The sequence below is a fragment of the Priapulus caudatus genome, unplaced genomic scaffold (genome assembly GCF_000485595.1).
Source record: "Priapulus caudatus unplaced genomic scaffold, Priapulus_caudatus-5.0.1 Scaffold1381, whole genome shotgun sequence".
Lineage (NCBI taxonomy): Eukaryota > Metazoa > Priapulida > Priapulimorpha > Priapulimorphida > Priapulidae > Priapulus > Priapulus caudatus.
This window is the reverse complement of record NW_014578442.1, coordinates 50,024-77,691: the sequence shown is the minus strand read 5'-3', so window position 1 is coordinate 77,691 and position 27,668 is coordinate 50,024. Positions and strand designations below refer to the sequence as shown.

Here is a 27,668-nt window from a genome sequence, read left to right as displayed (position 1 = left end):
ACGCACGCACGCACGCACGCACACACACACGCACGCACGCACACAGACACGCACGCACACACACACACACACACGCCGCCACAGCCATAGCTGTGTTCATCGAGTAACTAAGCCGAGACGTGGGAGCGAGCACCAGTCTATTCCGTGACGACAATGAACCTACCACTAGAAAGTTGTACGTGTAAAAATACGAATTTAACAAAATAAGATTGTTCATAGACGTATTATTTGAGATTTCTCCTATTCCAAGTTTATTCTAATTTATTATAATTAAATTGCTTTAAATTAGATTGATTGAAGTATGTTGGGTATTTTATAAAACATAATTACTACACAATTATGGTGATCGGGAGGGAAAACAACTGAACAAAACCGATACCTGTGCCGATACAGCGATGGCTAATCGTTCAAACGGAACGCGTTTTCAACAACAAAACAAAAATATGCGGCTACTAAGATCCAGATCCTCGTATAACACAAACATAGTACAAAAATTAGCGACTAGACAGGTAATTGCGTTTTGATTTGCTGTATGTAATAATGCTTGGCCCGAATCGCTACGACGCTAGCAGCATTGCCAACCGGAGAAATAAGTCCGTAGGCCAGGTTCAAGGATAGAGAACATGGGTCCCAATAAAACCAATGTCATTTACATCAATATAAATATAATTTTATATCAATATAATAGGTTAGGGTTATAGTTAGGGTTAGGATTAGGGTTAGTGTTAGAATTAGGGTTAGGGTTAGGCACATTGTTTTTATTGGGACCCATGTTCTCTATCCTTGGGCCGTAGGCCATACTCACTCTCAGGCTCATGGGGTCTATGTCCCCCAGGTTACCGCCGGAACGCACCCTGGTTATGGTCCGGTATACCGGAACGTACCCTGGTCACTATTTGATATGGTTAGGGTTAGAGCTCGGTTTCGAGTTAGGGTTAGGGAGTAGGCGTAGGCGACTCCCTAGACTCGTTAGGGGAGTAGCCGAGGTACGGTCCGGCATATTAGATAGTACCAGGATACGTTCCGGTATACCGGACCGTACCCAGGGTACGTTCCGGCAGTACCCCGGGGGACATAGACCATCTCAGTCTCAGCCATACTCAGTAGTAAGCTGGTTGCCGTTGTTGCTCTGTCCAGACTTGTTGCTCTGCCACTCACCATCTTGGGGCTAAATGAACATAGATGTTATGGGGATTGGGCAGAGCAGGTTAAACATTACTTAGAATCAGCCTGGAAGCTCCCAGGGTTCTTGTTAATAGCCGGTAACCGGTTATTTTTACCGCCTATCGCGCAATTTGTTACCGGCTATCAATTTGAGAGAAACTCCCACTAAAGGCGGTAAATAATAGATACTTAATAGCATATATTTTCCTATCTAAACTACCAAATTCTAGAATCCATACCCATCAAAATAGGCTAATTGTGGGTCAAATCAGAACATGCACCCCCGGACCCCCCTAGCAGGGCTTCGCGCCTTCGCCGCTCGCCCTACCGTCCGTGCCGGAAAAACAGTTACCTGCTATTCATTGTCAAATTACCTGCTTTGTCAAAAGTTAACAAGAACCCTGAGCTCCGGAACAAAATCTCCCGGTAAAGTGAAATTACCGGTGGGAAACTATCAAAATAATAAAAAGGGAAACATCGATCTAAAGCCCAAAAGTAAAAGTAACGACGTGGATATTCGTTCAAGCATCGGACACCTGTTCGTATGCGCTATTCGTTCGAGCAGTTGTTGCGCATGCGCTGTTCATGTTGCATGCCGCAGGCGCACTACACGAGTGCCGGAGGTAGGAATTGTGAAGGGGGTGTTTGGGGGTTTCCCCCCAGAAAATTTTGAAATCTAGATGCTCTAAAATGCTAAATTGCTATGAGCGTTTTGCTACGGCTGTGACGCCCTGCATACATGCGTATGTGGTTATACACCATAGATGGTGTTTGGTACTATAACTCAAGTATATAAGAGATCCGAGTCGGTTTATAGTTAGTGTTGTGGTTGTGATTGTGGTTAGAGAGTAGGCGACTCCCTAGACTAGCATTATATTATATTTATGTAATACAGCGTGAGAAACTAGCGGTCGCCCAGTCGCCAGTGGCGATTAGAAAATCTACCGGGCGACTGCTTGCTTGTGTCAGCTGGTCCGGCGGGGCGACTAGATAATGCCGCACAGCAGCGAAAAAAATACAGACTTGTAAACGGGAGCGCATAATACGACCCGTTCCTCAACGTAGACGGCCGGGGTATCCAAACCTTCTAGCGCTGCATGAACTCCCTCAACGCATGATTCGCCACACGAACAAAAACTCGCGACGGTCTAAGAAATCGATTGCGGCCGGCATGTAGTGCAGCCGAGTGTTTTTATGACCGCATATTACCCATAACAATAAGTTTTTATATCGCAGGTGTTATCGTGGAGTGAGGCCACGACCAGTGACACCTGACACGCACGTTAATCAAAGCTGTTAAAGGATAATTCGCACCATCGATTATGCAAAGTGACGAATGCTACAGTAGACTGGCACCTTTGCGGCTAGTAATAAGTACAATACCTTATAGCAAACGCGTATCTAGTTTGTCCAATATCACTGGAATTACTAAGAATGTCTAATTTGAAATCCGTAAATTTGGTAATCTTGCGCGACAACGCGAAATTTATGGCCAACAAAATAACATCGAGTTTCGAGTTCGGGGACTTCACATGTGGCTACCAAGATGTTGAGCATCGAATTGTTTGTCCCGGGTAAAATTGTTGCCTAGTGTTATTATTTGCCTAGTGCCACATATGATATGTTGCCTTGTAATCTCAAGAACGTATATCATTTGATTCCCGCAATCCCAAGAGTAAAAACCATAAACGTACGGAATCCCACTCAGACTACAAGCATCGCAAATCACTGACGGCCGAGCATACGTGCCGAAAATGCTCCGGCTGCCACTATAATCTGCTATGACACCGCCTCGCAGTCGACGGTTACAGCCGCGACATGACGGTTCTAACTCTCAACAACGATTCTTGGACTGCCGCATTTTCAATTAGACTTTTAGTAACCAGCAGTGATTTATGGACAAACTAATACGCGTTTGGCTATAGGTAATGCTAGCTTATTAACTACACAAGGGTGGCCAGTTACTGTAGCAATTCGCTTTAAAATTGCCATAACGATGGTCGAATTATGCCTTTAACATATGAATGTCGTCACCTTTGTCATGCTGGACTATGGAAAATGGAATGCGCTCGAAACTGGACTATTGTTATTCAGTTAGATAGCTAGAAGCATTAAAAATTGTATATACTTAAAGATTCTAGGCATCTTGTAACTTTGCGGATGTGCGGCAGCAGTGATCTATGCCGATGGCGCGTACCGTGGCGACTGGCGAGGAGAAAACACGAAAGTAAAACCTTCCGCCTGAAGCTCCCCGCATCCTAGAGCCCATTCCAGCTACAAGTTTTTTTAACATACTCAACAGTAACTAAAAAACTCTGGTGTACTGTGTAGCTGCATGTCTGCCTGTGGAATTAAATTTGAATAAGAATGTGATTGCTTCTTAGCGCCCGTGAAATGCAGATTAAAAAAAAAACGTGATCCGAATGCAATTTGTTGACGATTTTCTTAACACTGCATAGTCTGATACTGGTGCTGCATATGCGCTGAGTACTCTGGCCAAGCCTAAAAATCTCCCGTAAAAAAATTCACGCGAAGCTCTTTTTTTCATATCAATATTCAAAAAATGCGTTACGATAATACTGGGCATATCCCCGACCAATCAGCAATCGCCGAGAATAAAAATATGATAATTATAAGGAATACATGGCGCGGTCTTCAGAGACCAGCTGATCGGTATGAAATCGACTTGCGCGACTTGTTCCGATTTACTACGCATCAGTGTAGTTAAAAACGAGTAAAAAATATATTTTTAAGAATAACTTAGAATGCCACATCACCAAATTGCCACCATCCCCCCATATAAAGACGTCCCCACATCCGCAGTCATTTCACTTGCTACGAGCAGAAATCCTGGACCAGCTGCCTTTACTGACCAGCGACCAGCGGCTTCCTCAGAGGCCCACTGCGTCCTGCTGGACCAGTAGCCTCCATTATCAGTTTTTTCACCCTGTAATACAACTGAACAGCGCATGCTGCAAAACTGCTCGACCGGATAGCCGCATCGACCGGCGTGCTCTAATGCTCGAAGAATATCACGCCTCCAAAAGTAAAGGCTTCTGTTCACATATACATACGCTCTACTACTACTAGCTACTAGCTCTGTATAGAGGGGTTCCGCGCTTGCACTAAAAATAGAAAATATACCGTACATTCTCGTGCTGCGCGGCCATACTGTTCCCAGAATTGCGAATCACATTGTTATCAGATATGCGCAATCTACCGATTGTACATCGATCGGTTCTAGTGTTATTATAGCAGGCGTGCAATTAACGAGAGCCGGCGCAAATACTCCTAATTGACTGTCCGACTCGCTGATTTGACATAATGCAGGAGTCCGTGTGACTCCCTGAAAATTCTCCATACTACTTCGTTCGCGAGCACGGCCTCGCCGGGAATTACATATTTTTCTAGCTAATGTCCAAAGAAAATTTGGGCAGACGCTGCAACCGCATCATCTAAAAATAAGCCACATCGCGTTATGTAGTTAATATCTTAAATATTTTGAACCTCAGACCTGCGGAATCCTCATTTTGCATGCGGACTCGCTCTTTTTGATCTTTTTTGAGGGTTTTTGGGCGGCTCGCCTTGGGACTTTCCGTGTCAAGGTTAATTCTACACTGTTATAGTGATCTATAATACATTAGCAGTAAGCTAGGATCGCCGTTTGCAAGACAGGTCTTACCCAGCGCGTTTGGCGTGTGCTAGATTCGATATGATTGTGCAGACGCCGTTTTACAGGGTGGTTGGCAGCAGGTTTAATCAGCGTGGGTTTGGGGTGGCTAGTCTGCTAGAGTTTCAATGAGATTCACACAGGTCAGCGTTTTTGCAGGGCTTTGCAATGCGGGTTTATTAGCGTGGCTTGGCCATGCTAGAGTTCGATTTGCACGGTTGCGCCAGTCGGCAGATTGCTAGATTGCAGGCAGAATCGGCGGAGATTGCACGCAACAATATCAATGGACTTGAGTATTGCTTTCATCGCCGCATGTTCCGAAATTTCACCGATTTTACTGCATATAGCTATCAAACGCAGCTTTTTATAATATCGAGTGTATACACATTTGCCAAAGTTCTGTCTGAAGTGTACGTAGTATGGACAAGTACTTTGATTCACTAGACAACGTAGCACAAGCACGCTATCTCGAGAAAATTGCGTGCATTGGAATCGACACCCGTACGCAGAATGGAGCGAGGACACTACTTGTGCCCATCACGTACTATTTTATAGGATCACCGTGAATTGACTACCTAACATTCTAGCTGAGTCCATTTTATACTTTCAAGGACTTTCAGAACCACAAAAGCCTGGATACCTACGATCGACTGTTCTGCGGTTGGGTTAGTGGTGTATCAGTCTACATCTATCATGTGAACAGTGGGAGTCCACTCTACGTTATCCGGAGCACGTTGTTATGTACGAGTGGCGCGGTTATACCTGTATACGGTATACACCGGTATGTGACCGTGTACCAGTCGTACCGCGCGTATTCTTGTGTGTGTGTAGACTTGGGTGTACCGTGCTTTTTTGAGCCTATCTTTTATCACCTCGAATTTTAATTTCATTCCTTGTCCATTGCATACATTTATAAAGTTTCATCTCCGTCGATCGACACCATTTACGCTATATTCACTGTTATCTCCAAACCTATTCTAATTATGTCTAGTAGATAGTCTGCGTGTTTTATTTGAAATACTTCATTTATCAGACTGTTCTAGCTGTAGCGTGACACTCCAACTCTCGCTCCACTGTTTTGTTCAAAGGAATTCAAGCATATAGCAGATTACAAAGAATAACGCGACGCGAGCTCGACTGGCCGGGCGTTTTTCTGATGAGCGCAGCAGCGGTGCTTTTTGATGACGGAGAACGGGCGCGACTCCGATCACGACGCGCAGTAGAACGGTAGCACGTTCTCATAAAGCCGCGATGGTGAGCTTATGCTGCAGGCAACGACGCTCCGCGGTCAGCCCTCAGCAGATAGCTCACCATGTGCGCGCGGCCTTTAGTGAAACGTGCTACCAGCGCTACAGCGTCCGGTGACCGATCGCCGCCCCGTTCTTCATCAAAAAGCCGCTGTCGCCTCATAGAAAAACGCCTGGGCAGTCCGCCGGTCGCGTTGATTCTTGTAATGCTGTTATCTGTAGGATTCTTTGAAAAAAACCATGAGCTGAGAGAGTAGGAGTGTCGTACAGCCTAGAAACAGCTCTGAAGCTATGAAGTATGTTCAAAAACAGCGAGCACTATCTACTTAGACATATAGAATAGGTTCTGGAGATACGTGAATTAGCGTAAATTGGTGTGATCGATCCGGAGATGAATTTTATAAAGCTATGCCATGACATGAAGATGAAAATAAAATTGAGAGTGATAAAAATAGCTCAAAAAGCCGAGTAACCAAGTCTACACCACACAAGGTACGCTGGACGTACGGTACAGGTCACCATACCGTGCGTATCACGCGTATACAGGTAATTCCGCGCACACTCTACATAACACCGTGCTCGGATAACGTAGATGGACTCTCACTGTTCAATGAATAGCATGTAGATGGATACCACTAACCAACGCAGAAAACAGGTCGATCGGTAGGTATCAGGCTTTTGTGGTTCTGAAAGTCCTTGAAAGTATAAAATGCGACTCAGCTAGAATGTTAGGTAGTCAATTCACGAGATCCTATAAAATAAGTACGTGATGCGCACAAGTTGTTGCTCTCCGCTCCATTCATCGTACGGTGTCGATTCCCATGCACGCAATTTTCTCGAGAATAGCCGTGCTTTGGCTACGTTGCTCACGAATCAAAATACTTTCCATACTACGTACACTTCAGGCACAGAACTTTTGGCAAATGTGTATAGCACCCGATATTATAAAAAAGCTGCGTTTGATACTATAATGCAGTAAAAATACGTAAAATTTCGGCTCACCGTGTGCGGCTTAACTAAAATTCTGCACGATTTTTGGCCTCGCGAGCAGTGAGACGGATATCTGAAGCGTGTTGATATTTCTGAGCGAGCATCACCGTGTGCACTCCCTGAGCTAATCTAGCTCACGCCACAATATTTACAGGCGATGAAAGCGGCAGGATCAGGCATGGTGATTTATAAATGTCGGCGCCAATGGGCAATGTTCGGAACTTTTACCCATCGTACACTGTGTGCGTCCCATGCACCATCAGATACATACACGCGCGTCACTCGTAGCGCAGCGCCGGGTTACGCTCATACACAAGCGCGCGTAAGTGTGCGCGCCCATTCAGCTCATACACACGGGTCTTGGGGCAGTCATGTTGCGCCGGCCATGCACGCAATCATACCACACCCCGGTACACTGTGCGCGGCCCGTGTACGCCATCTACACCGCGCAGCGTAACAGTGTATGCGGCCTATGCACGCATCATATACACACACAGCGGTACATGTTGCGCGGCCCATGCTCGCATTCATACGACACGCGCGTACACTGTGCGCGGCGCCTGCTGTACGGCATCATACCACGCGTGCGTACGTGTAGCGGCCCATGCATTGCCATCATACACACGACGCGTCAACTGTGCGCGCCCATGCGCTCGCATATACACACGCGCGTACACTGATGCGGGGGTCGGCCCGTGTACGCCATATCACACGCGTGCGTACAGTGTATGCGCCCATGCTCGCATCATACACACGCGCGCGTACACTGTGCGCGGCCCATGCTCGCATCATACACACACGCGCGTACACTGTGTGCGGCCCATGCACGCATCATACACACACGCGCGTACACTGTGTGCGGCCCGTGTACGCACCATACACGCGCGCGTACACTGTGTGCGCGAGTTATATTCCTCTGACGGTGTCTGACCTGTTCTTGAAATCGCGGTATTACCGTGGTACTTTGGTAAAATTTCACGGTACCCAACTTTAGTGTTATGCACTCCCAGTCTCTCATTATACCATCTCTCTATCTGTGCATGGGTCACGATGAGAGAATATGGAACGGGCATCATGTCAGCACACTGTAATTGTAAAGCCGGGCTTGGTGAATTCTCTTCACATGTTGCCGCGGTGCTATTTTATGTAGAGTATGCTGCACGTGCAAGAGAAATCACCACCCCCACTCAAACAGCTGCCTACTGGATGCCGGCGATATATGTATATAAGTGTAAATGTGTAGCGGCATGCGCCGAGTGTGCGGTGTACCTGTGTGTTGCAGAGGAGCATTTGACCGGCATTTACAGGTAATTATCGGCAATACTAGGCGAAAGAGTGTAGAGAAACATTAAGACAATGGTAGTAAATATACATTTCGTGTTTATTCAACATTGCTTTTTTATTGAAAATGCTCCAAGCGTCTGTGGTCCGCCTTGTCTCTCGTCACTTTACCTTGTGTTGTGATCATGCTAGGCAGCCTAAAAAAGCTGTGTGGCTCTCTCTGATACCGATTGCGGCAGTTGACAACACCGCAGGAGAGCGGCGTTGTGATGGGTTTGCTTAATAGGCGAATGAAATGAGCAGAGAACAGTGCGTTGCTCGATGTACTTGTACCATGCCTGAACTGGTTTCTGGAACCGTCATGGCCGGCGGCGTTGCATTGTGGGTAATTGGAAAATTTGCGGAGCCCTCTATAGTACTATTACTAGAGCTATGCCCAGACTGCGTCCTTGGGCATTCGTCGAAAATGTCGTCGGTCACGTGTAGTCTGTCTGACTGTGCTGTAATCAGATGTATTATGTATGTATTATGGTTAATGGGTTCAAGGATATAAGAGCTTCCCCAATTGACAATTCATTTTCGCAGTGTGCGAGTAGCCTTCTGTAGGTAGACTAGCCGGTTAGCCTGACCAAGCTCTACCCGTTACGTTTCTGTTTCACGTCGTAGGATCCTAAACTAATAGTGATACCCTTTATTGACTTCAATACAAAAAACCTTGTTAATTATAAAAACAAGCTTCGAATTTCGTGAATAAAACCATCAGTACAGTATAACTTGAGCTCATAGGGTCTATGTCCTCCAGGGTACTGCCGGAACGTATCCTGGTAACTATTTGATATGGTTAGGGTTAGGGTTAGGGAGTAGGCGACTCCCTAGACTCGTTAGTGGAGTAGGCGAGGTACGGTCCGGCATATTAGATAGTACCAGGGTTCGTTCCGGTATACCGAACCGTACCCAGGGTACATTCCGGCAGTACCCTGGGTGACATAGACCCTCTTAGCATTACTGGACCTGACTTATTACACGTTGCAAGCGTAGTCTCACTTACGGTGCACCTAGTACTTACCTCAGTATTTATATTATAATCAGACAATTTGGAAGAGTTTTTCTTTTTATTTGGCAAACTACATGCTTCCGTTACTGCCCAAACCACGAGAACGACGCAAGGTAGGCGCGAGTGCGCAAAAAGCATACGGAATTCAAGCAGAAATGGCTGCATTGTTTGAATTTCTTTCTTATCAGATCTCACAAATGCTTGCTGACACGTAACTCCATGGTTAGCCAAAGTGCATTTATAGTTAACAATGGCGCGAAAATACAGAGATGCAGTAGGAGCCATCATAAATTAGGTATAGATGCATTTTGTCCCAGCGCTTTGTGAGCTGCAAGGTTTGGCCGGTTCGTTTGCTTGAGACCTTCTAACCACTGAGTGAGAAGGAAGAAAAAAATTTGTGGCTACAGAGAGACTTATAAAGGTTAAACAGATTAATAGAATTTGCCATTGTTTTGTAAGACCATACAATTCCTAGAATGATCTGCATGCTTTACAGGGCACGAAATTCAGATTTTTTTCACCAGCCCAGAGGGCTGGTAACAGTAATTTTGGCCAGCCCTCACCATAATTTTATTTACCAGCCCTCACAAATTGGTTTGTAAAATCAATGTCATGTTTCACGCTTGCATTCTCGATTTCAAATTTGTAAAATGTTGATAAGTTATGGCGTGATATCCTTCAGGTAAAACAGTAAATGTAGGCTATTTGCTATAAATAATGTAGGCTATTTGCTATAAATAATGTAGGCTAGGTGACAGAAATCCTGGACCAGTGCCTACTGACCAGGACCAGTGCTTCCTCAGAGGCACTGGTCCTGCTGGACCAGTGCCTCCAATTATCAGTTTTTCACCCTGTAATACAACATGAACAGCGCATGTGCAACAACTGCTCGGACGGATAGCGCATACGAACAGGTGTCTAATGCTCGGACGAATATCCACGTCCAAAAAGTAAAGGTTCCTGTTCATACATACATACTCTAGTACTACTACTAGTACTAGCTATGTATAGAGGGTTCCGCGACTTGCACTAAAAATAGAAATATTACCTACATTCTCGTGCTGCCGGCCATACTGGTTCCCAGAATTGCGAACACATGTTATCGATATGCGCAATCTACCGATTTTACATCGATCGGTTCTAGTGTTATTATAGCAGGGTGCGAAATTAACGAGAGTCCGGAGTCAAATACTCCCTAATTTACTGTCGGACTCCCTGATTTGACATATGCAGGAGTCCGTGTGACTCCCTGAAAATTCTGCCATACTACTTCGTTCCGGAGCACGGCCTCGCGGAATTACCATATTTTTTCAGCTAATGTCCAAAGAAAATTTGGCAGACGTGCAACCGCATCAATCTTAAAAATAAGCACATGCGTTATTGTTAATATCTTAAATTTTGAACCTCAGACTGCGGAATCCCTCATTTTGCTGCGGACTCCCTCTTTTTGAACCTCTTTTTGGGGTTTTTGGGGGTCCGTTGGACTCCCGTGTTCAAAGGTTAATTTCTACCCCTGTTATAGTGATCTATATTAGCAGTAAGTGGATCCCGGTTTTGCAGACAGGTTTACCAGCGCGTGTTGGGGTGCTAGAGTTCGATATGATTGTGCAGACCCGGTTTTACAGGGTGTTGCAGGCAGGTTTATCAGCGTGGGTTGGGGTGCTAGTCTGCTAGAGTTCAATGAGATTACACAGGTCAGGTTTTGCAGGGCTTTGCATGCGGGTTTATTAGCGTGGGTTGGGATGCTAGAGTTCGATGAGGTTGCCGCACAGTCGGCAGATTGCTAGATTGAGCAGATCGGGAGATTGCACGCAACAAATATCATGGACTTGAGTTTGTTTACATCGCGAGTGTTCCGAAATTTCACTGATTTTACTGCATATAGCTATCAAACGCAGCTTTTTATAATATCGGGTGTATACACATTTGCCAAAGTTCTGTCTGAAGTGTACGTAGTATGGACAAGTACTTTGATTCACTAGACAACGTAGCCAAAGCACGCTATCTCGAGAAAATTGCGTGCATTGGGAATCGACACCCGTACGAGAATGGAGCGAGGACCACAACTTGTGCCCATCACGTACTTATTTATAGGATCTCGTGAATTGACTACCTAACATTCTAGCTGAGTCCATTTTATACTTTCAAGGACTTTCAGAACCACAAAAGCCTGGATACCTACGATCGACTGTTCTGCGGTTGGGTTAGTGGTGTATCAGTCTACATCTATCATGTGAACAGTGAGAGTCCCATCTACGTTATCCGAGCACGTGTTATGTAGAGGTGCGCGGTATTACCTGTATACCGGTATACCACGGTATGTGACCTGTACCAGTACGTACCGCGGTACTTTGTGTGGTGTAGTGGTGTACCGGCTTTTTTGAGCTATTTTTATCACCTCAATTTTAATTTCATTCCTTGTCATTGCATATTTATAAATTCATCTCCGTCGATCGACCATTTACGCTATATTCACGTATCTCCAGAACCTATTCTATATGTCTAGTAGATAGTCTCGCGATGTTTTATTTGAAATACTTCATTTATAGACTGGTTCTAGCTGTACGGACACTCCTACTCTCGCTCATGTTTGTTTCAAAGGAATTACAAGATATAGCAGATTACAAGAATAACGCGACGCGGCGACTGCCAGGCGTTTTTCTATGAGCGCAGCAGCGGTGCTTTTGATGAGAGAACGGGGCGCGATCGATCACGAGCGCGTAGCGCCGGTAGCACGTTTCACTAAAGCCGCCGCAATGGTGAGCTTATTGCTGAGCAACGACCTCGCGCGTCAGCTCAGCAGATAGGCTCACCATGTGCGCGCGGCCTTTAGTGAAACGTGCTACCCGCGCTACGCGCTCGGTGATCGATCGCCGCCCCGTTTTCATCAAAAGCCCGCTGCTCGCCTCATAGAAAAACGCCTGGCAGTCCGCCGCGTCGCGTTATTCTTGTAATGCTGTATATTGGTAATTCCTTTGAAACAAACATGAGCTGGAGAGTAGGAGTGTCGTACAGCTAGAAACCAGTCTGAAGTATGAAGTATGTTCAAAATAACAGCGCAGCTATCTATAGACATATAGAAATAGGTTCTGGAGATACGTGAATATAGCGTAAATTGGTGTGATCGACCGGAGATGAATTTATAAAGCTATGCAATGACAAGAAGTGAAAATAAAATTGAGGTGATAAAAATAGCTCAAAAAAGCCGGTACACCAAGTCTACACCACACAAGTACGCGGTACGTACTGGTACAGGTCACATACCGTGGTAATACACCGTATACAGGTAATACCGCGCACCTCTACATAACACGTGCTCGGATAACGTAGATGGACTCTCATGTTCACATGATAGATGTAGACTGATACCACTAACCCAACGCAGAAAACAGTCGATCGTAGGTATCAGGCTTTTGTGGTTCTGAAAGTCCTTGAAAGTATAAAATGGACTCAGCTAGAATGTTAGGTAGTCAATTCACGAGATCCTATAAATAAGTACGTGATGGCACAAGTTGTTGTCTCCGCTCCATCTCGTACGGGTGTCGATTCCCAATGCACGCAATTTTCTCGAGATAGCGTGCTTTGCGCTACGTTGTCTAGTGAATCAAATACTTGTCCATACTACGTACACTTCAGCACAGAACTTTGGCAAATGTGTATACACCCGATATTATAAAAAGCTGCGTTTGATAGCTATATGCAGTAAAAATCGGTAAAATTTCGGCTACCGTGTGCGGTAACTAAATTCTGCACGATTTTTGGCCTCGCGAGCAGTGAGACGGATATCTAGCGTGTTGATATTTCTGAGGCGCAGCTCACCGTGTGCACTCCCTGAGATACTAGCTCAGCCACAAATATTTACAGGCCGATGAAAGCGCAGGAGTCGGGCATGTGATTTATAATGTCGCGCCAATGGAGCAATGTTCAGGACTTATCGTACACTGTGTGCGTCCATGCACCGATCATACATACACGCGCGTACACTGTGCGCGGCCGTGTACGCATCATACACGCGCGCGTACAGTGTGCGCGCCCATTCACGCTCATACACACGGGGTCTTGGGCATTCATGCTTGCCCGGCCCATGCAGCAATCATACCACACCCGGCTACACTGTGCGCGGCCCGTGTACGCCCATCATACACCGCGCGCGTAACAGTGGTATGCGCCCTATGCACGGCATATATACACACCACGCGGTGACACTGTGCGGCGCCCATGCTCGCATTCATACACACGCGCTACACTGTGCGCGGCGCCTGTGTAACGGCATCATACCCACGCGTGCGTACAGTGTATGCGGCCCATGCATTGCATCATCACACCACGCCCGCGTACATCTGTGCGCGCGCCCATCCCGCAATATACACACGCCGCGATACACTGTGCGGTCGGCCCGTGTACGCCCATATACACGCGTGCGATACGTGTATGCGCCATGCAATGCATCATAGCACACGCGCGCTGTACACTGTGCGCGGCCCATGCTCGCATCAATACACACACGCCGCGTACACTGTGCGCGGCCCATGCTCGCATCATACACCACACGCGCGTACACTGTGTCGGCTCCGTGTAAGACCTTATACAGCGCGCGCTACACTGTGTGCGCGACGTTATAATTCCTCTCGACGGTGTCTGCAACCCTGTTCTTCGAAATCGCGGTAGATTACCGCTGGCTCCTTTCGTAATTTCGCGGGTACCACAATCTAGTGTTATGCACTCCCAGTCTCTGAATACCGATCTCTCTATCTGATGCATTGGCGTCACGATGAGAGAAATATGGCGACAGGCATCACTGTCAGCATACTGTAAATTTAAAGGCCGGGCTTAGTGAATTACCTCAGCATGTTGCCGCGGTGCTATTTTATGTAGAGTATGTTGGACACGTGCAAATGACGAAATACCCACCCCACTCAAAACAGCTGCCTACTCGGATGCCGGCGATATATGTATATAAGTATATAATGTGTAGGGCGTTGCGCCGAGGTGGCGGTGTCATCGATGGCTGTTGCAAGCGAGCCATTTGACCAGCATTTATACAGCGTAATTATCGCCCATACTAGGTGAAAGAGAGTAGAGCAAACATTAAGACAAAGCCGTAGTAATATACATTTCGTGTTTATCAACATTGCTTTTTTATTGAAATAACGCTCAGCGTCTGTGGTCCGCCTTGTCTCTCGCTCACTTTACTTCGTGTTGCTGATCATGCTTAGGCAGCCTAAAAAAGCTGTGTGGCTCTCTCTGATAAGAATTGGGCAGTGACAACCCCGCACGGAGAGCGGCGTTGTGCATGGCATTTTGTTGTATAGGCGAATGAAATGAGCCAGCAGAACATGAGTCATGCCTCAGATGTACTATGCTACCAATGCCTGAACTGGTTTTCTGGAACGTCATGGCAGGCGGCGTTGCATTAGTGGTAATTGGAAAATTTCGGAGCCTCTATACTACTGATTACCTAGACTATGCCAGATGGTCCTTGGGCATTCGTCGAAATGGTCGTCGGTCACGTTGTAGTCCTGCATGACTGTGCTGTATACAGATGTTATTATAGTATGTAATTATGGTTAAGGGTTGCAAAGGATAATAACGAGCTCCCCAATTGACGCATTCAGTTTCGCAGTGTGCCGAGTACTTCTGTAGGTAGACTAGCCCGGTAGCCTTGAACAGCTTACCGTTACGTTTCTGTTTCACGTCGTAGGATCCTAAATAATAGTGAACCTTTATTGCTCCAATAAAAAAAACCTTGCTTTATTATTATAAACAAGCTTCGAATTTCGTGAATAAACATCAGTACATATAAACGTTGCGCTCATAGGGTCTATGTCCTCACAGGTACTGCCGGAAACGTATCTGGATAACTATTTGATATGGTACTTAGGTTAGGGTTAGGGAGTAGGCGACTTCCCTAGACTCGTTTGGAGTACGGCGAGGTACGGTCGGCATTATTAGATAGTACGGGCTAGCCAGGGTACGTTCCGGTATTACCGAACCGTACCAGGTACATTCACGGCAGTACCCTGGGTGAGCATAGACCCTCTTAGGCATTACTGGACCTGAGCTTTTACGTTGCAAAGGTAGTTCACCTTACCGGTGACCTAGTACTTTCCTCATTATTTATATTTATATCAGACAATTTTGAAGAAGTTTTTTATTTTTATTTGGCAAACTACATGGCTTCGTTAGCTGCCCAAACCACGCAGAACGACGCAAGGTAGGGCGCGAAGTTGCGCGCAAAAGGCATGACGGAATTTCAACAGAAATGGCTGCACTTGTTTGAATTTCTTTCATTTATGCAGATCTACAAATGGCTTGCTGACACGTAAATCCATTGGTTTAGCCGAAAGTTGCTTTTAGTTAACAATAGGCGCGAAAATCAGATGATGCAGTAGGACCATCCATAAATTAGGTATAGATGCATTTTTGTCCCAGTCGCTATGTGAAGCTGCAAAGGTTATGGCCGGTTCGTTTGCTTGAGCCTTCTAACCACTTGAGGTGAGAAGGAAAGAAAAAAAATTTGTGGTACAGAGAGACTTAATAAAGGTTAAACAGATTAATAGAATTTTGCCATTGTTTTGTAAGTACTTAACGTTCCTAGAATGATCTGCATGCTTTACAGGCACGAACATTAAGCATTTTTTTCACAGCCAGAGGGCTGGTAACTAGTAATTTTGGCCAGCCCTACCGAATTTTTATTTACCAGCTCACAATTGGTTTTAGTAAAATCAATGTCATGTTTCAACGGCTTGCATTTCTCGATTTCACAACTTGTAAATGTTGATTAAGTATATGGCGCGTGATATTCCTTCAGGTGAAAACAGTAAATGTTAGCTATTTGCTTATATATAATGTAGGCCTATTTGCTATAAATAATGTGCTAGGCTATTGTGGCTCGTAACCGGCTGAAACCGACTGCGCCTTCGGAGGGACCGGTGTTTGGCCAATGTTACCGCCATCCAAATAATTTGCCGGCATATGCCGGTGGGCCGGTGCTAATTTTGCGCCCTGCTTTACGTATTGCAGGTACTATGCAGATAAAAAAATTTTGTATGATGGAAGCCTTGGTATCAGACGACCGTGAGATGAACGCCTAAAGAATCATAAATATCTGAGGTCACAGATCGAAAACTTGTGACATGATGGTACCTGCATTGAAGTGGGTCGGAGATCGCAGTGTGAATTTCAACGTCATGATTGTTTTTTGACAGATGCTTGGAAAATTGTGCCATTATCGTGGATCTCAACAACAGAAGCTGTATATAAAATCTCCGAGGAGGCTGGGTTACTTTGGATTTTCACTCAAAACGATGGTGTCTGAAGCAACGTTACGAGATGGGTACGACTTGGCCGTTATTACCGTGAACTTTTAATACTCATACGTACAGTTTGAAACATCACGTAGTGTAGAGATGCTTTGTATTTGTTGCTTGACTCAATTTTGTCACGCATTCGTTTCGTCGCAGGCACGTATTCCTGGGATTCACGAAGAATGGGCAGTTCCTACTGTCCTACACGCTACAGGTGGATGCAGAAGAACACACAGCTTACCCGATCTACCTCTACCGCCTGCACTGGTGGCTGTTTGTCCCACACAGAGAGCTTAAGAAGGTAACATAGCTGGCAGACGTATACTATGAACGGGAGTAAACAGATAAACCATGGACTAAACACGTATATAGTGCAAAACGCATGTGTTTATTCCAGTTCATTTTCATCCAGGAGCCTGGAAGCTGTAAAAATACAGAAGGCTTTGCAGGGGTCGATCATTAACCGTTTTAGCCCAGGTCAAGTTGCCCTCAGTTTAATCGCAACACATCAGGGAAGCAGTAGCAGTTTATTGTTGCGGATATCTTCCAATTTTCACCGGCACTACGGTAAATAATGAGGCAGCATAGCTATCCATCGGGGCTGTGATGAAAATCGATCCATGACTGCAGAGTTATCTGTACTTTTTTTCCAATAGGTGGCGACAGTAAGGCTGTTTGGAGAAGAGGAATTACAGCAGGATCTCTACATTGCTGTGTGTCAGTGGCCAACAGATGATTCTCAGATTCTTGTATACGGGTATTGGTGAGTGTTGTAGATGAATACATTTCTGAGATTGCAAGTCATTTCACCAATTCATATGTTACTTTACATTTGGATTTGAATTTATTGTCGCTTTTCTTACCATTCATACTTTAATTAATGTTATGTTAAATTAATTTCGATAACTCAGTATTTCCTTCGCGATACTCAGAATCATGAGCGAGGTGGCACAATTGAATATGTTAGTGCCAAAAGTGCTGACATAAATGCTTTCATATTACACTTGCCTAGCACAGAGTGGGCAGGCACGTAAGGAGTTTGCTCACACCCACAGTATTTGCATTGATGTGTGACAGGTAGGGGACACAGGAAGAGATCCCGGGACTGAGAAGTGTCGGCCGGATAACAATTTGGGGCCTGAGAATTTGGAGCGAGGCGACAATTTCAGCAAATATTGAGCGAGACAGATGGAAAACATGGGCGTGGCAGCCAGCCTCGCTTATCGTATACCAGGGAAAACAGCTATTGACTGGTGTTTCCTTGTCTGCTCTGTAGTTGGTTACAATAGGTTAGCGACTGCATGTGAATGATGTCACGTCAATGCATTGTTGTAGTTCGGTGGAGTGTTACGATGAGAAACATCAGTGCTACATCACCATCACTGCGTCGCCTCCCCTCGTACACTGCAGCGACTGCTCGGAACTGCAGAGCGAAGCCAAAGAAGAGGAAGAAGCAGAAGGTAAAATTGGGATGCTATTCTCATATATATATCTACATATATATACATATACATGCACGCACGCAAGCTAAATCCTTCCTGCTTCTCCGTTTCAGTATCCCTGAGGCCCCGCAGCTGCTTTCACAGTAAATGCTACAGTAGGGGGTTAGTCCACTGGTAGCACTGCGAGTTAACTTGCCACACGCTATCTCTATTTGCTGAATGCTAAGCAGAGAAGCCGTGTGTACCATTTTTCAATCTTTGGTATGACCCGGCCGGGAGTTAACCCCCGACCTTCCACATGCGAGGCGAGCACTCTACCATTGAGCCATCGCTGTGGTTTTTATATATACATATACATATACATTATATAGATTGCTTTTCAAGACAGAAAAAAGGTAAAAGAACCATATATCTACCATAAGTCCAAATTAATCGCTCGTTAACAACACGGCATATTTTTTTTTTGCCAAACTGACAGCTGATCCCTAGGCACGCACACCCCACAGTGCTGATCCTCCCAAGCCGTTCTAAAAATATATATACTCGTGATGAAATTATATTCCGGTTGAGTGCATTCGCGCAAATTGCAGGTTTGGTTAAACTAGCATTTCCTCTTTAATTCTTATAATCTTTGACTTCCTGTAAAAGGTGTTAGTGGGCAACTAATGCTTCACAGTTGCAGCAGTTTGAATGTGCCATCAGTTTAAAATCGACATTAGCGTCAACATCCACCTCAACGTCAAAATCAACATCAATATCAACATCAACATCAGCGTTAACATCAACATCAATGTCAACATCAACATCAACATCAGCGTTAACATCAACATTAATGTCAACATCAACATCCACATCAATATAAACATCCACATCAACGTCAATAGCAACATCACCATTAGCATCCGTGTGCTGTCGGTAGGCATCATCAGAGATGATGGGATCGGCGATGTTACACGCGCATCGTTCTGGTGTTTCAGAGGAGGATGAGCTTGGTGGAGCAAGGCTGTGTGTGCGTCACAGCTACACGGTACACACCAAGTATGAGCTCGCCTCGCCCTACCCTGCGTTCGCTCCCGCCACCTACATGAAGAAAGATGGACTAGTCACGCTTAACACCGGTGAGTGGTGCTTACTCTACAATATAGTTAGTATAGATATGTTCATGCCACTAATATCAATGGTAGTGATGCTGCTGCTGCTACTGCTACTGCTATTGCTACTGCTACTGCTACTGCTACTGCTGCTGCTGCTGCTACTGCTACTGCTGCTGCTACTGCTACTGCTACTGCTGCTGCTGCTGCTACTGCTGCTGCTGCTACTGCTGCTGTTGCTACTACAACTGCTGCTGCTGCTGCCACTACTACTATTACTTTTAAGTAGCATTAGCAGCAGCAGCACCATTAGTAGCAGTAGTAGTAATAATAGGGATAATTAATGATTATAATAATATAATGCACGTTGCTTCACAGGTGACTCGATCGTTGCTCTCAGCGTACACACGGAACTCGACTACCACGATGGCACCCCCACAGCGACCACAGACAGCGCTGCTTCCAGTCCTAGCCTTCGCTCTCCGCTCGCGAGTCCGCCATCGCTAGTAGGCCGCGACGCGATGCCGCTGTCACCCCCTAGTGTCAAGCAGCAGCCTTCTCCACGCTCGTTGTGCAGCGGCGACGAATGCGGCGCCCTCTCAACGCGCGACAGCAATAAGGAGAACTCGCAGCCAGCTGATGCGCCGCTGCCGCCAGGTGGGGCCACCGGACGGCGCCTTGCCGCGCGTGCCGCGGACGCTTGGATGCACGCGCACTGCCGCAGCGAGTGCGCGGCGGGGGCGCCACCGCAGCACGAGGTCACGTTCCCGCACGGCGACGCCGCCGAGTGGACGTTCCCGGCGCCCCCTGGTGGCGGCGCCGGGTTTGAGATCGCCGCAGACCGTTTGCGCGGTGGCGGTTCGGCGGGCGATGCGGCGACGATCTACGCCGGTCACGCCCTGCAGGGTCACTGCCTCGCGATGTTTCCCGATGCGCAGAGAGGGGGCGCCACTAAGGACGCCGTGCGGTCGTCGCCGCTGGCGTCATACAGTCAGCGGTCGCCCGTGCGCGTGGCGCCCTCGTATTCCCAGGTGCGTGTGAAGGTCGAGTAAAGGTCGTCTGGGTGGGAACAAGGTTGTGACCGTAGGCATAGTTATTGCTGCCTCAAGAATTTTTTTCCTCTTTTTTAGTATTTCAATAATTATTGCGTGTGTGAGTGCGTGTGTGGGTATGTGTGCGAATGTGCATAGATGTGTGTGCATGCACATTTGTATGTACATGTGTTTGCGTATATATATGTGCTTGCGTGGCATATCTGTGCGTGAAAAAAATACTCGGCATAGATTTTAAAATGATACGTGGTTCCTGCAGAATAATATATCGTTTGTCTTATTTATAGTTGTCGTGGTTGTCATGGCCACCGGAAAGCACGAGTTCCAGCTCTTCAATTAGTTCCATGTTCATCCTCCAGATGGACTCGCTTTGTGTAACCTGCACAGAGCGATGGTATAAAACTATGTACCCAACAGACAATTCTGCAATAGACATCGAAGGTAAGCGTTGTTAAATTTTCTGCTATTTATAATTTAAAAAATATTTTCAGAAATCATTTTCTTTTCTCCTTCCAGTATTAGGCTCTGCATTTGTATTACCGGCCCCCGGCTAAATGTTGCCTATGTCGATTTGGTGTTGTTGTCATGGAGATTACATTTTTACAGATGATACGTCAGTGGGCTATCATAGTTACCTGCCATTAGAGGTACACGGGTCTGCATATAAGCCTCTTGGCTTGGTCACGAAGGCACAGACACAAGCCAAGGTACGTGCACATGATATGCGGGGGGATTCGTTTCCACTAATAAGCCCCTAATTAATTGTTAATTAACTTTGTAATGTCAACGAGTTGAAGCGACCTCATTAGCTCACCTTGACATCGTCAAGCTGAGCTATTGCCATGGGTCGTCGTCCGTCGTACGTCTGTCCGTCCGTCCGTCTGTCCGTCCGTCAACATTTCGCTACGGTCAACAATAACTCAGGAACCGTTTGACCCATATGTTTGAAATTGGGTATAGTTGTTACTGCTATGGGAGAGGTTTGAACGTCCTATTTTGGAGCACGCCAGTCGACGTACATTCGAGCCACGGCAATTTTTTGGCAAAAATGGGAATTGCCATTAGTCAGTTCAGGTTCAACGGATTTTGCTCATTTTTGGTATGTGAATGAATAAGGGCTAGGGGTTTTGATATTTAAAAAAAAATTTGCAAATTAGGTAGGTTTTGGCAATTATATAGCATAATATATAGACACGCAGATAAAAGTCTGTGGTGTCACACTCGTCTGGTTCGTTTTACAAGATTTCATTGACAATATCTTTAATGCAAAATTGGTATTTCCTCTCCACCCTGCCGATAAAATGTCTATATTAGAGTAAAGTTTTACAAAACATGTCGGAACGCAGCATAACCTATTTATTTCGAATGCCATCGCTAAGATTAAGAAACATCAAAGCAGGTATAGCGCCATCTACCATCACAAATTGTGATTTATTTTGGTTTATAAATTATTATTGCAATATACAGATGGCAACCGTGTGCTACCGCCTAGAAAAACTCATACGAAGTAAACACTTCCATGCAACCAATTAACCTTTGACAAAAGTTGTGTTATGGGCAGGGAAACACCATTGTCACGTGGTATATAACAGCTACGTGGAATAAGCGTATCCACTCAATCTTACACGTTACATATCGGGCGCTCCGCTTTTAGGCAGTGCCTAAATCTGAATATTATAAAAACGTTAAATGGCGATCATTTAGGTGTAACGCCATCACTCGCCCACATCTCAGACTTTCACATCTCAAACATTTATTTTCACATAAAAAATTACACATAATTATCATAATTATCCCATATATACTCTTCGTTTCTATAATGTCTGTCGATGGTTGCTCAATTAAAACTGACTTCTTCTTACTCACTCATTTTTACTCACTCGCTACAGTGTCATTGACACTTTCATTTTTAGCTCACTTTGACATCGTCAAGATGGGCTATTGCCATGGGGCTTTGTCCGTCGTACGTCCGTCCGTTCGTCAACATTTGGCTACGGTCAACGATAACTCAAGAACCGTTTGACCCACATGTTTCAAATTGCATACAGTTGTTACTCCTATGGGAGAGAGTTGAACGTCCTATTTTGGAGCATGCCCGTCAACCTACTTTCGAGCCACGCCCACTTTTTGGCAAAAATGGAAATGGCCTTAAGTCAGTTTAGGTTCAACAGATTTTGCTCATTTTTGTTATGTGAATGAATAAGGATTGGTTCCAAAACATATCACACGTGTTTTGATATTTTTTTTAAATTATGCAAATTAGGTAGTTTTTGGCAATTTCACTATGCATTTCAGTGTCTGCCTACGGTCAACGATAACTCAAGAACCGTTTGACCCACATGTTTCAAATTGCCTACAGTTGTTACTCCTATGAGAGAGATTTGAACGTCCTATTTTGGAGCATGCCAGTCAACCTACTTTTGAGCCACGCCCACTTTTTGGCAAAAATGGAAATGGCCATCTAGATTCATTCGATTTTGTTAAATTTACCTACCTACCTATTCATACCTACGTGTAATATTGTGTTTTAGATTCTTCGTTACAGTAATTTGACTGGAATATATTACTTTTATTTGTGCGATAATCGAAAACCAAAATGGCGATCATTTAGGCGTAGTGCCATCTCTCGCCAAGATTTCAGACGTTCCGATCTGAAACATTTATTTTCGCATCAAAACTAACCCTGAAACAAAACAGTAACATTTCTATTAGTATAAAACAGGGAATAAGGACATTTGATTACATTTCGGTCCATCATAAATGAAACACTTACCAAATTTTAAATATCATCTCCCTCTTCTATCACACCCAAGGTGAGCTATAGTGTCATTGACGCTTTCATTATATTCACCATGCGAGTTAATTTACGTCATTACATGCGTTGTCAATTGACTGTTGATCAATTTCGTTTCACGAGTTGTTTTCGCAACGATTCTATCGTTGCGTCGTTTCCATACTTTCACACATGGAGTTTTGCGGAAGCTCTCTAGCAGCGTGACGCGTAAGTGAAAGCGTAAGCGTAAGTGAACAACTGGTTGTTGCAGAGAGGCGGCGTGGAGCGGCAGCATGTGCTGGTGCGCCAGCTGACACTCGATGTGGAACAGTACATCGTGGAGGCCGTCCACAACGAGGCGACGTGGACGAAGCGATACGTGTCGTTCACCGACTATGACGTGCAGATTGTCGACGTAAGTCACCATGGCAACGTCACGGCCGTGGTAATGCTACAGCTCTACTACCTTTGTCAAGATGTCAAGATGAGTAAAATTGCTCAGGTTTGTCACCAGATGGCAGTTGTTGCCAAGAGCTGACTACCAAACTCATGAATCGTAAAATAAAATAAATTTTACTGATGTCACATTAATCAATCGTGCCCATATACATTATCCCGAATTTGCAAGTCTCCTTATTTTATCTGATTTGTATATTTACGTGGTTTTCTTGAGACTTAATCCTGTGTTTGGATCATGGTAGTAGCTTCACAGTGACACATGGTCCTATGATGATGTCACCTATGATGTGTCATCTTATTTTCTGCTATACTATCTACTATGCTCATTATTTACTATACTACTATTCTATCTACTATGCTAATTATTACCAAGGGGTTGGCAGGAGGTTATGTTTTCATCAGCGTGCGTTTGTTGGTTTGTAACACCGTTCTTTGTGTACAGCCTCAAAAAGTTATGGACGGATTGTCATAAAATTTTCAGGATAGGTCAGAAATGGGCTAACTTGGAACTGATTAGATTTTGGTGGTGATCCTGATCCAATTAATTAATTAATGAAATTTTCAGGATAGGTCAGAAATGGGCTAACTTAGAATTGATTACATTTTGGTGGTGATCCAGATCCAATTAATTAATTAATTAATAAAATTTTTAAGATAGGTCAGAAATGGGGTAACTTAGAATTGATTACATTTTGCTGGTGATCTGGATCCAATTAATTATTTAATTAATTAATTAATTAATAAAAAATTTCACAGTGAGAGAATTCAGCTGCCTTGGCGGAGGTCTGCACTCTCCGAGTGCTCTAGTTTACTATACTACTATTCATTATCTACTTTACTACTTCATCATATTTAACACTAGTAAATTTTTTCTATAGGTTTGCCCAGAGTCGGATGACGTCATCATTCTCATCCTCGCGCTCGTACGCGCGCGCTCGCCCGTCAAGGGAGACAGTGGCGACACCGTGTTCAAGTATGTCTATACAGGCGCCTGTGGGCAGTACAGCGATCTATATGTTTTATATATAGTCTATATTATATTATCTATTTGTTAGTTCGCCAGCAGGTGGCGCTGCTTGAGTAAACCGCAAAGACTTGGCGCCGATGCTAGTTTTCCACCGGTATAATTCTTGCAGGGGCATCCCCAAGTTATATCAAACGGGGTTTCGGCTGGCGTGGCATCTCTCCAGCGGCACGTACACGACCGTCTACATCGACGATCTGGTGGAATTCAACCAGGTGAAGCCGTGGTAAGAGAACGCGCGTGCAGCGGACAGACCAGCACGTCGCATCATGCACGACATTTGCTTCCGTTTGCGTAAATTGATAATTCAGCGTTTCAGACCATCACGCGCGTCGGTTCCTGTGAACCGATGACGAGCATGTGCCATTGTTTCTCGCAGCAAGGATTGGCGCCCCGGTCACGCCGCCTGCCTGGAGCTGCAGAGGGCGCTACAAGTCCCGCAGGCTGCAAGGAAATCCGTCGCCGTGATGACCAACGAGGCCGTCTTCAAAGGTACCGTATGCAGTGCCACCTGGTGGTGCAGTGATTGAATGGTAGATGGCAATAAACATTGGATTAAAGGTGGCGACACAAACACTAAGGGGTCGTTCACAGTTATCAACATTTTTACAAGCGTACAAAGCTTACACTTTTTCGAGACCCCCCTCCTTCCCCCTAAAAGTGTACGAAGAAAAGTGCTGATTTTTTTCGCAGTATTCTACATAGAGATACATGTATATGAATTACATGCAAAACCGCCATCGTAGCTAGCTCGGTTCATTCGTTCAGCGGGCCTGTGCGTGGCGCGGGCCGGCCGGGGCTCGGCGCGTCGTGGCGTGAGGATGCGCGCGATGCCGGCTGGGGCGCGCGGCGCGGGAAATGGATCGACACGCGTACCGCGGGCATTGACCCCCTCCCCCCATCGTACGGTTTGTACGCTTGTGAAAATGATGATAATTGTGAACGACTCCTAAATGATAGATGGTGGTGGAAATACAGTTCATAAAAGTGTATATGTGTATCTAAACGTTTGTGCAAGAGTGCGTGCATGCATGTGTGCGTGCCTGTATGTGTGCGTGCATGTGTGTGTGTGCCTGTATGTGCGCGTGCATGTGTGTGTGCGTGTGTGCATGCACACGTATGTGTGTGCGTGCATACGTGTGCGTGCCTGCATGTGTGCGTGCGTACGTGCGTGCGTGTGTGCGTGCGTGGACATGTATGTAAGGGATCTCTTGTTTCTCTCCTGACAATCAAAATCTTGGCTGCTTCTTATCTTCGCAGGTCGTTCCTTGAAGGTGTTGCTAGACCCGCTTAACTACATCGCCGTCATCTTATGAGGCAGCCGCACGAATATAGATATCCCATAATACACTAGGTGTGACTTCACTTGACTCACGATACATCGCTTGCGCCACAAGCATTGCGTGTGAGGAATTGTGGGATATCGTCTACCCAACGTATGACGTGATTGCACGACTCAAACTCACAAACGTGCAACTCATGACCCCCTATCTTCAGCGCGATGTCACGTTTAATATTACACGCGTATACCTTAGCAAGGCCGATGCCTTTCCAGTCAGAGGAAAGAACCATTGACTTTGCAGCAACTCGGTATTGCAGCAGTGATGTTAACATAGGATTCTATTGGTCAATTGTGTGTGGCCTCCTGTTCAGTATATTATGGGATATATATATGGCCACGTCTCTCCTCATCGGTTCACAGCGATGGAAGATACCGATGATGGTCACGTGACGGCAGTCGTCTGGAATCTCCACACTCGTTAAGTTGCAGGGACTCGTGCTGCCATCTGGTGCGCACTTGGAAAGTGTCTTCCCACGAAATTTGCACGGGGAGAAATTTAATTCAATGAAAGAGATTATTTTAGGGGCATGTGTTTTTTATGTATGCGTGTCTCACATGTGCGTGCGTGATTGGTTGAATACGATTCCTCGGGCTCGGGTCTATTCGAAGGGCTGTGAATGCAGAGTGACACAAGAGCAATGAAATGTTTCAAGCAGCATGTACTATCACTCCGTGATGATGCTCTGTTGTTTCATTACAGTGATGTTGAGTATTGAGGTGGGGCCTGAATCTGCCATTAACAAAAAACTGGTAAAACGTGGTTTTTTAGGCGTGCATATTTGCAGTTTTATTTTAAAAGTTCTACTATCCAAGTGACGTACATACTATTTATATTTTTACTGTGATTTTTTTTAAAGTTTTGCAGTGACATGCTGTAGGTTTTGTGGGAAGGCATGTTCTGTCAGGTTCTCTGAGAGCATAGGAGAACTACAACTATCACCGAATTACTTGGCATTGTCGGCTCTATGCTTTATGAAGAATCATCAAACAGAGTTATTGATAAGGAAACAAAGCGTTTTTAAGTTTTCGGTGGTTGTCATCCATATCGTTTCATATTCAACAGAACACTTTAGATATGAAGCTTAATTTATTCCGTGAGCTGCCTTCCATTCCTGTGCCACTTCTATAATGTATTCTGTATATATATATATATATATATATATATATATATATATATATATATACATACATATATATATATATATACATGCTGTGGCTGTTATGATGGAGAGTTGGCAGAATCACTGTTCTTGTGTTTTCCAAAGTGATTCCAGCCATCTGCATTGGGTGAAACTCAACGAGTGGGTATGGTTGTTCGCTTGTTTTCTGCTGGCCGTGCGCATGTATAGATATAATTTCTCGCTGGCAACAAAGAGGGTGCCAGTGTATTTAACGTGACGTGTGGCCACAAAGTATCGCTTTGATCGATCGGTTAAATTTGATCGGCTGTAAATGATGACAGCCTAACTGATGTACTGCTGTGTGGTTTTAACAGGTTCACTGCGCCTCGATCATAAGTGATACATATACATACATTTTGTATATGTATGTATATATATATATATATGTATGTATATATATATATATGTATATATATATACGTATATATATATATATACATATATATGTATATGTATATATATATTGACGTGTATATATATTGTAGCGTCGCGTGATTCAATTCTTGTTTTGTTACCGGTATATTCGTCCATGTTACGCACTAGGCAATATTTGTACGAAAATAAATGTTCAAAAATTCCTGAATTAAATTA

At 45.0% G+C, this 27,668-nt stretch overlaps 1 protein-coding gene across 1 annotated transcript; it reads left to right on the top strand.

Moving 5' to 3' along the window:
• Positions 1-359: 359 nt before the first annotated feature.
• LOC106816448 (DDB1- and CUL4-associated factor 15-like) lies at positions 360-27,668 on the top strand. The gene is made up of 14 exons (XM_014821068.1): positions 360-509; positions 16,615-16,742; positions 16,870-17,014; positions 17,370-17,476; positions 18,049-18,173; positions 19,133-19,273; positions 19,625-20,277; positions 20,586-20,739; positions 20,905-21,005; positions 23,343-23,486; positions 24,409-24,503; positions 24,667-24,780; positions 24,934-25,046; positions 25,815-27,668. The coding sequence occupies exons 1-14, from the start codon at positions 396-398 to the stop codon at positions 25,868-25,870; spliced, it is 2,190 nt and encodes a 729-aa protein (XP_014676554.1). The 5' UTR covers positions 360-395; the 3' UTR covers positions 25,871-27,668.

Bases quoted from the DNA above. Each gene is read 5' to 3' on its own strand.
- LOC106816448 (XM_014821068.1), top strand. From the start codon at position 396: ATGGCTAATCGTTCAAACGGAACGCGTTTTCAACAACAAAACAAAAAT. The intron at 18,174-19,132 runs GTAAAATTGGGA...CTGGTGTTTCAG, and splicing joins AGAAGAGGAAGAAGCAGAAG to AGGAGGATGAGCTTGGTGGA. The intron at 19,274-19,624 runs GTGAGTGGTGCT...GTTGCTTCACAG, and splicing joins ACTAGTCACGCTTAACACCG to GTGACTCGATCGTTGCTCTC.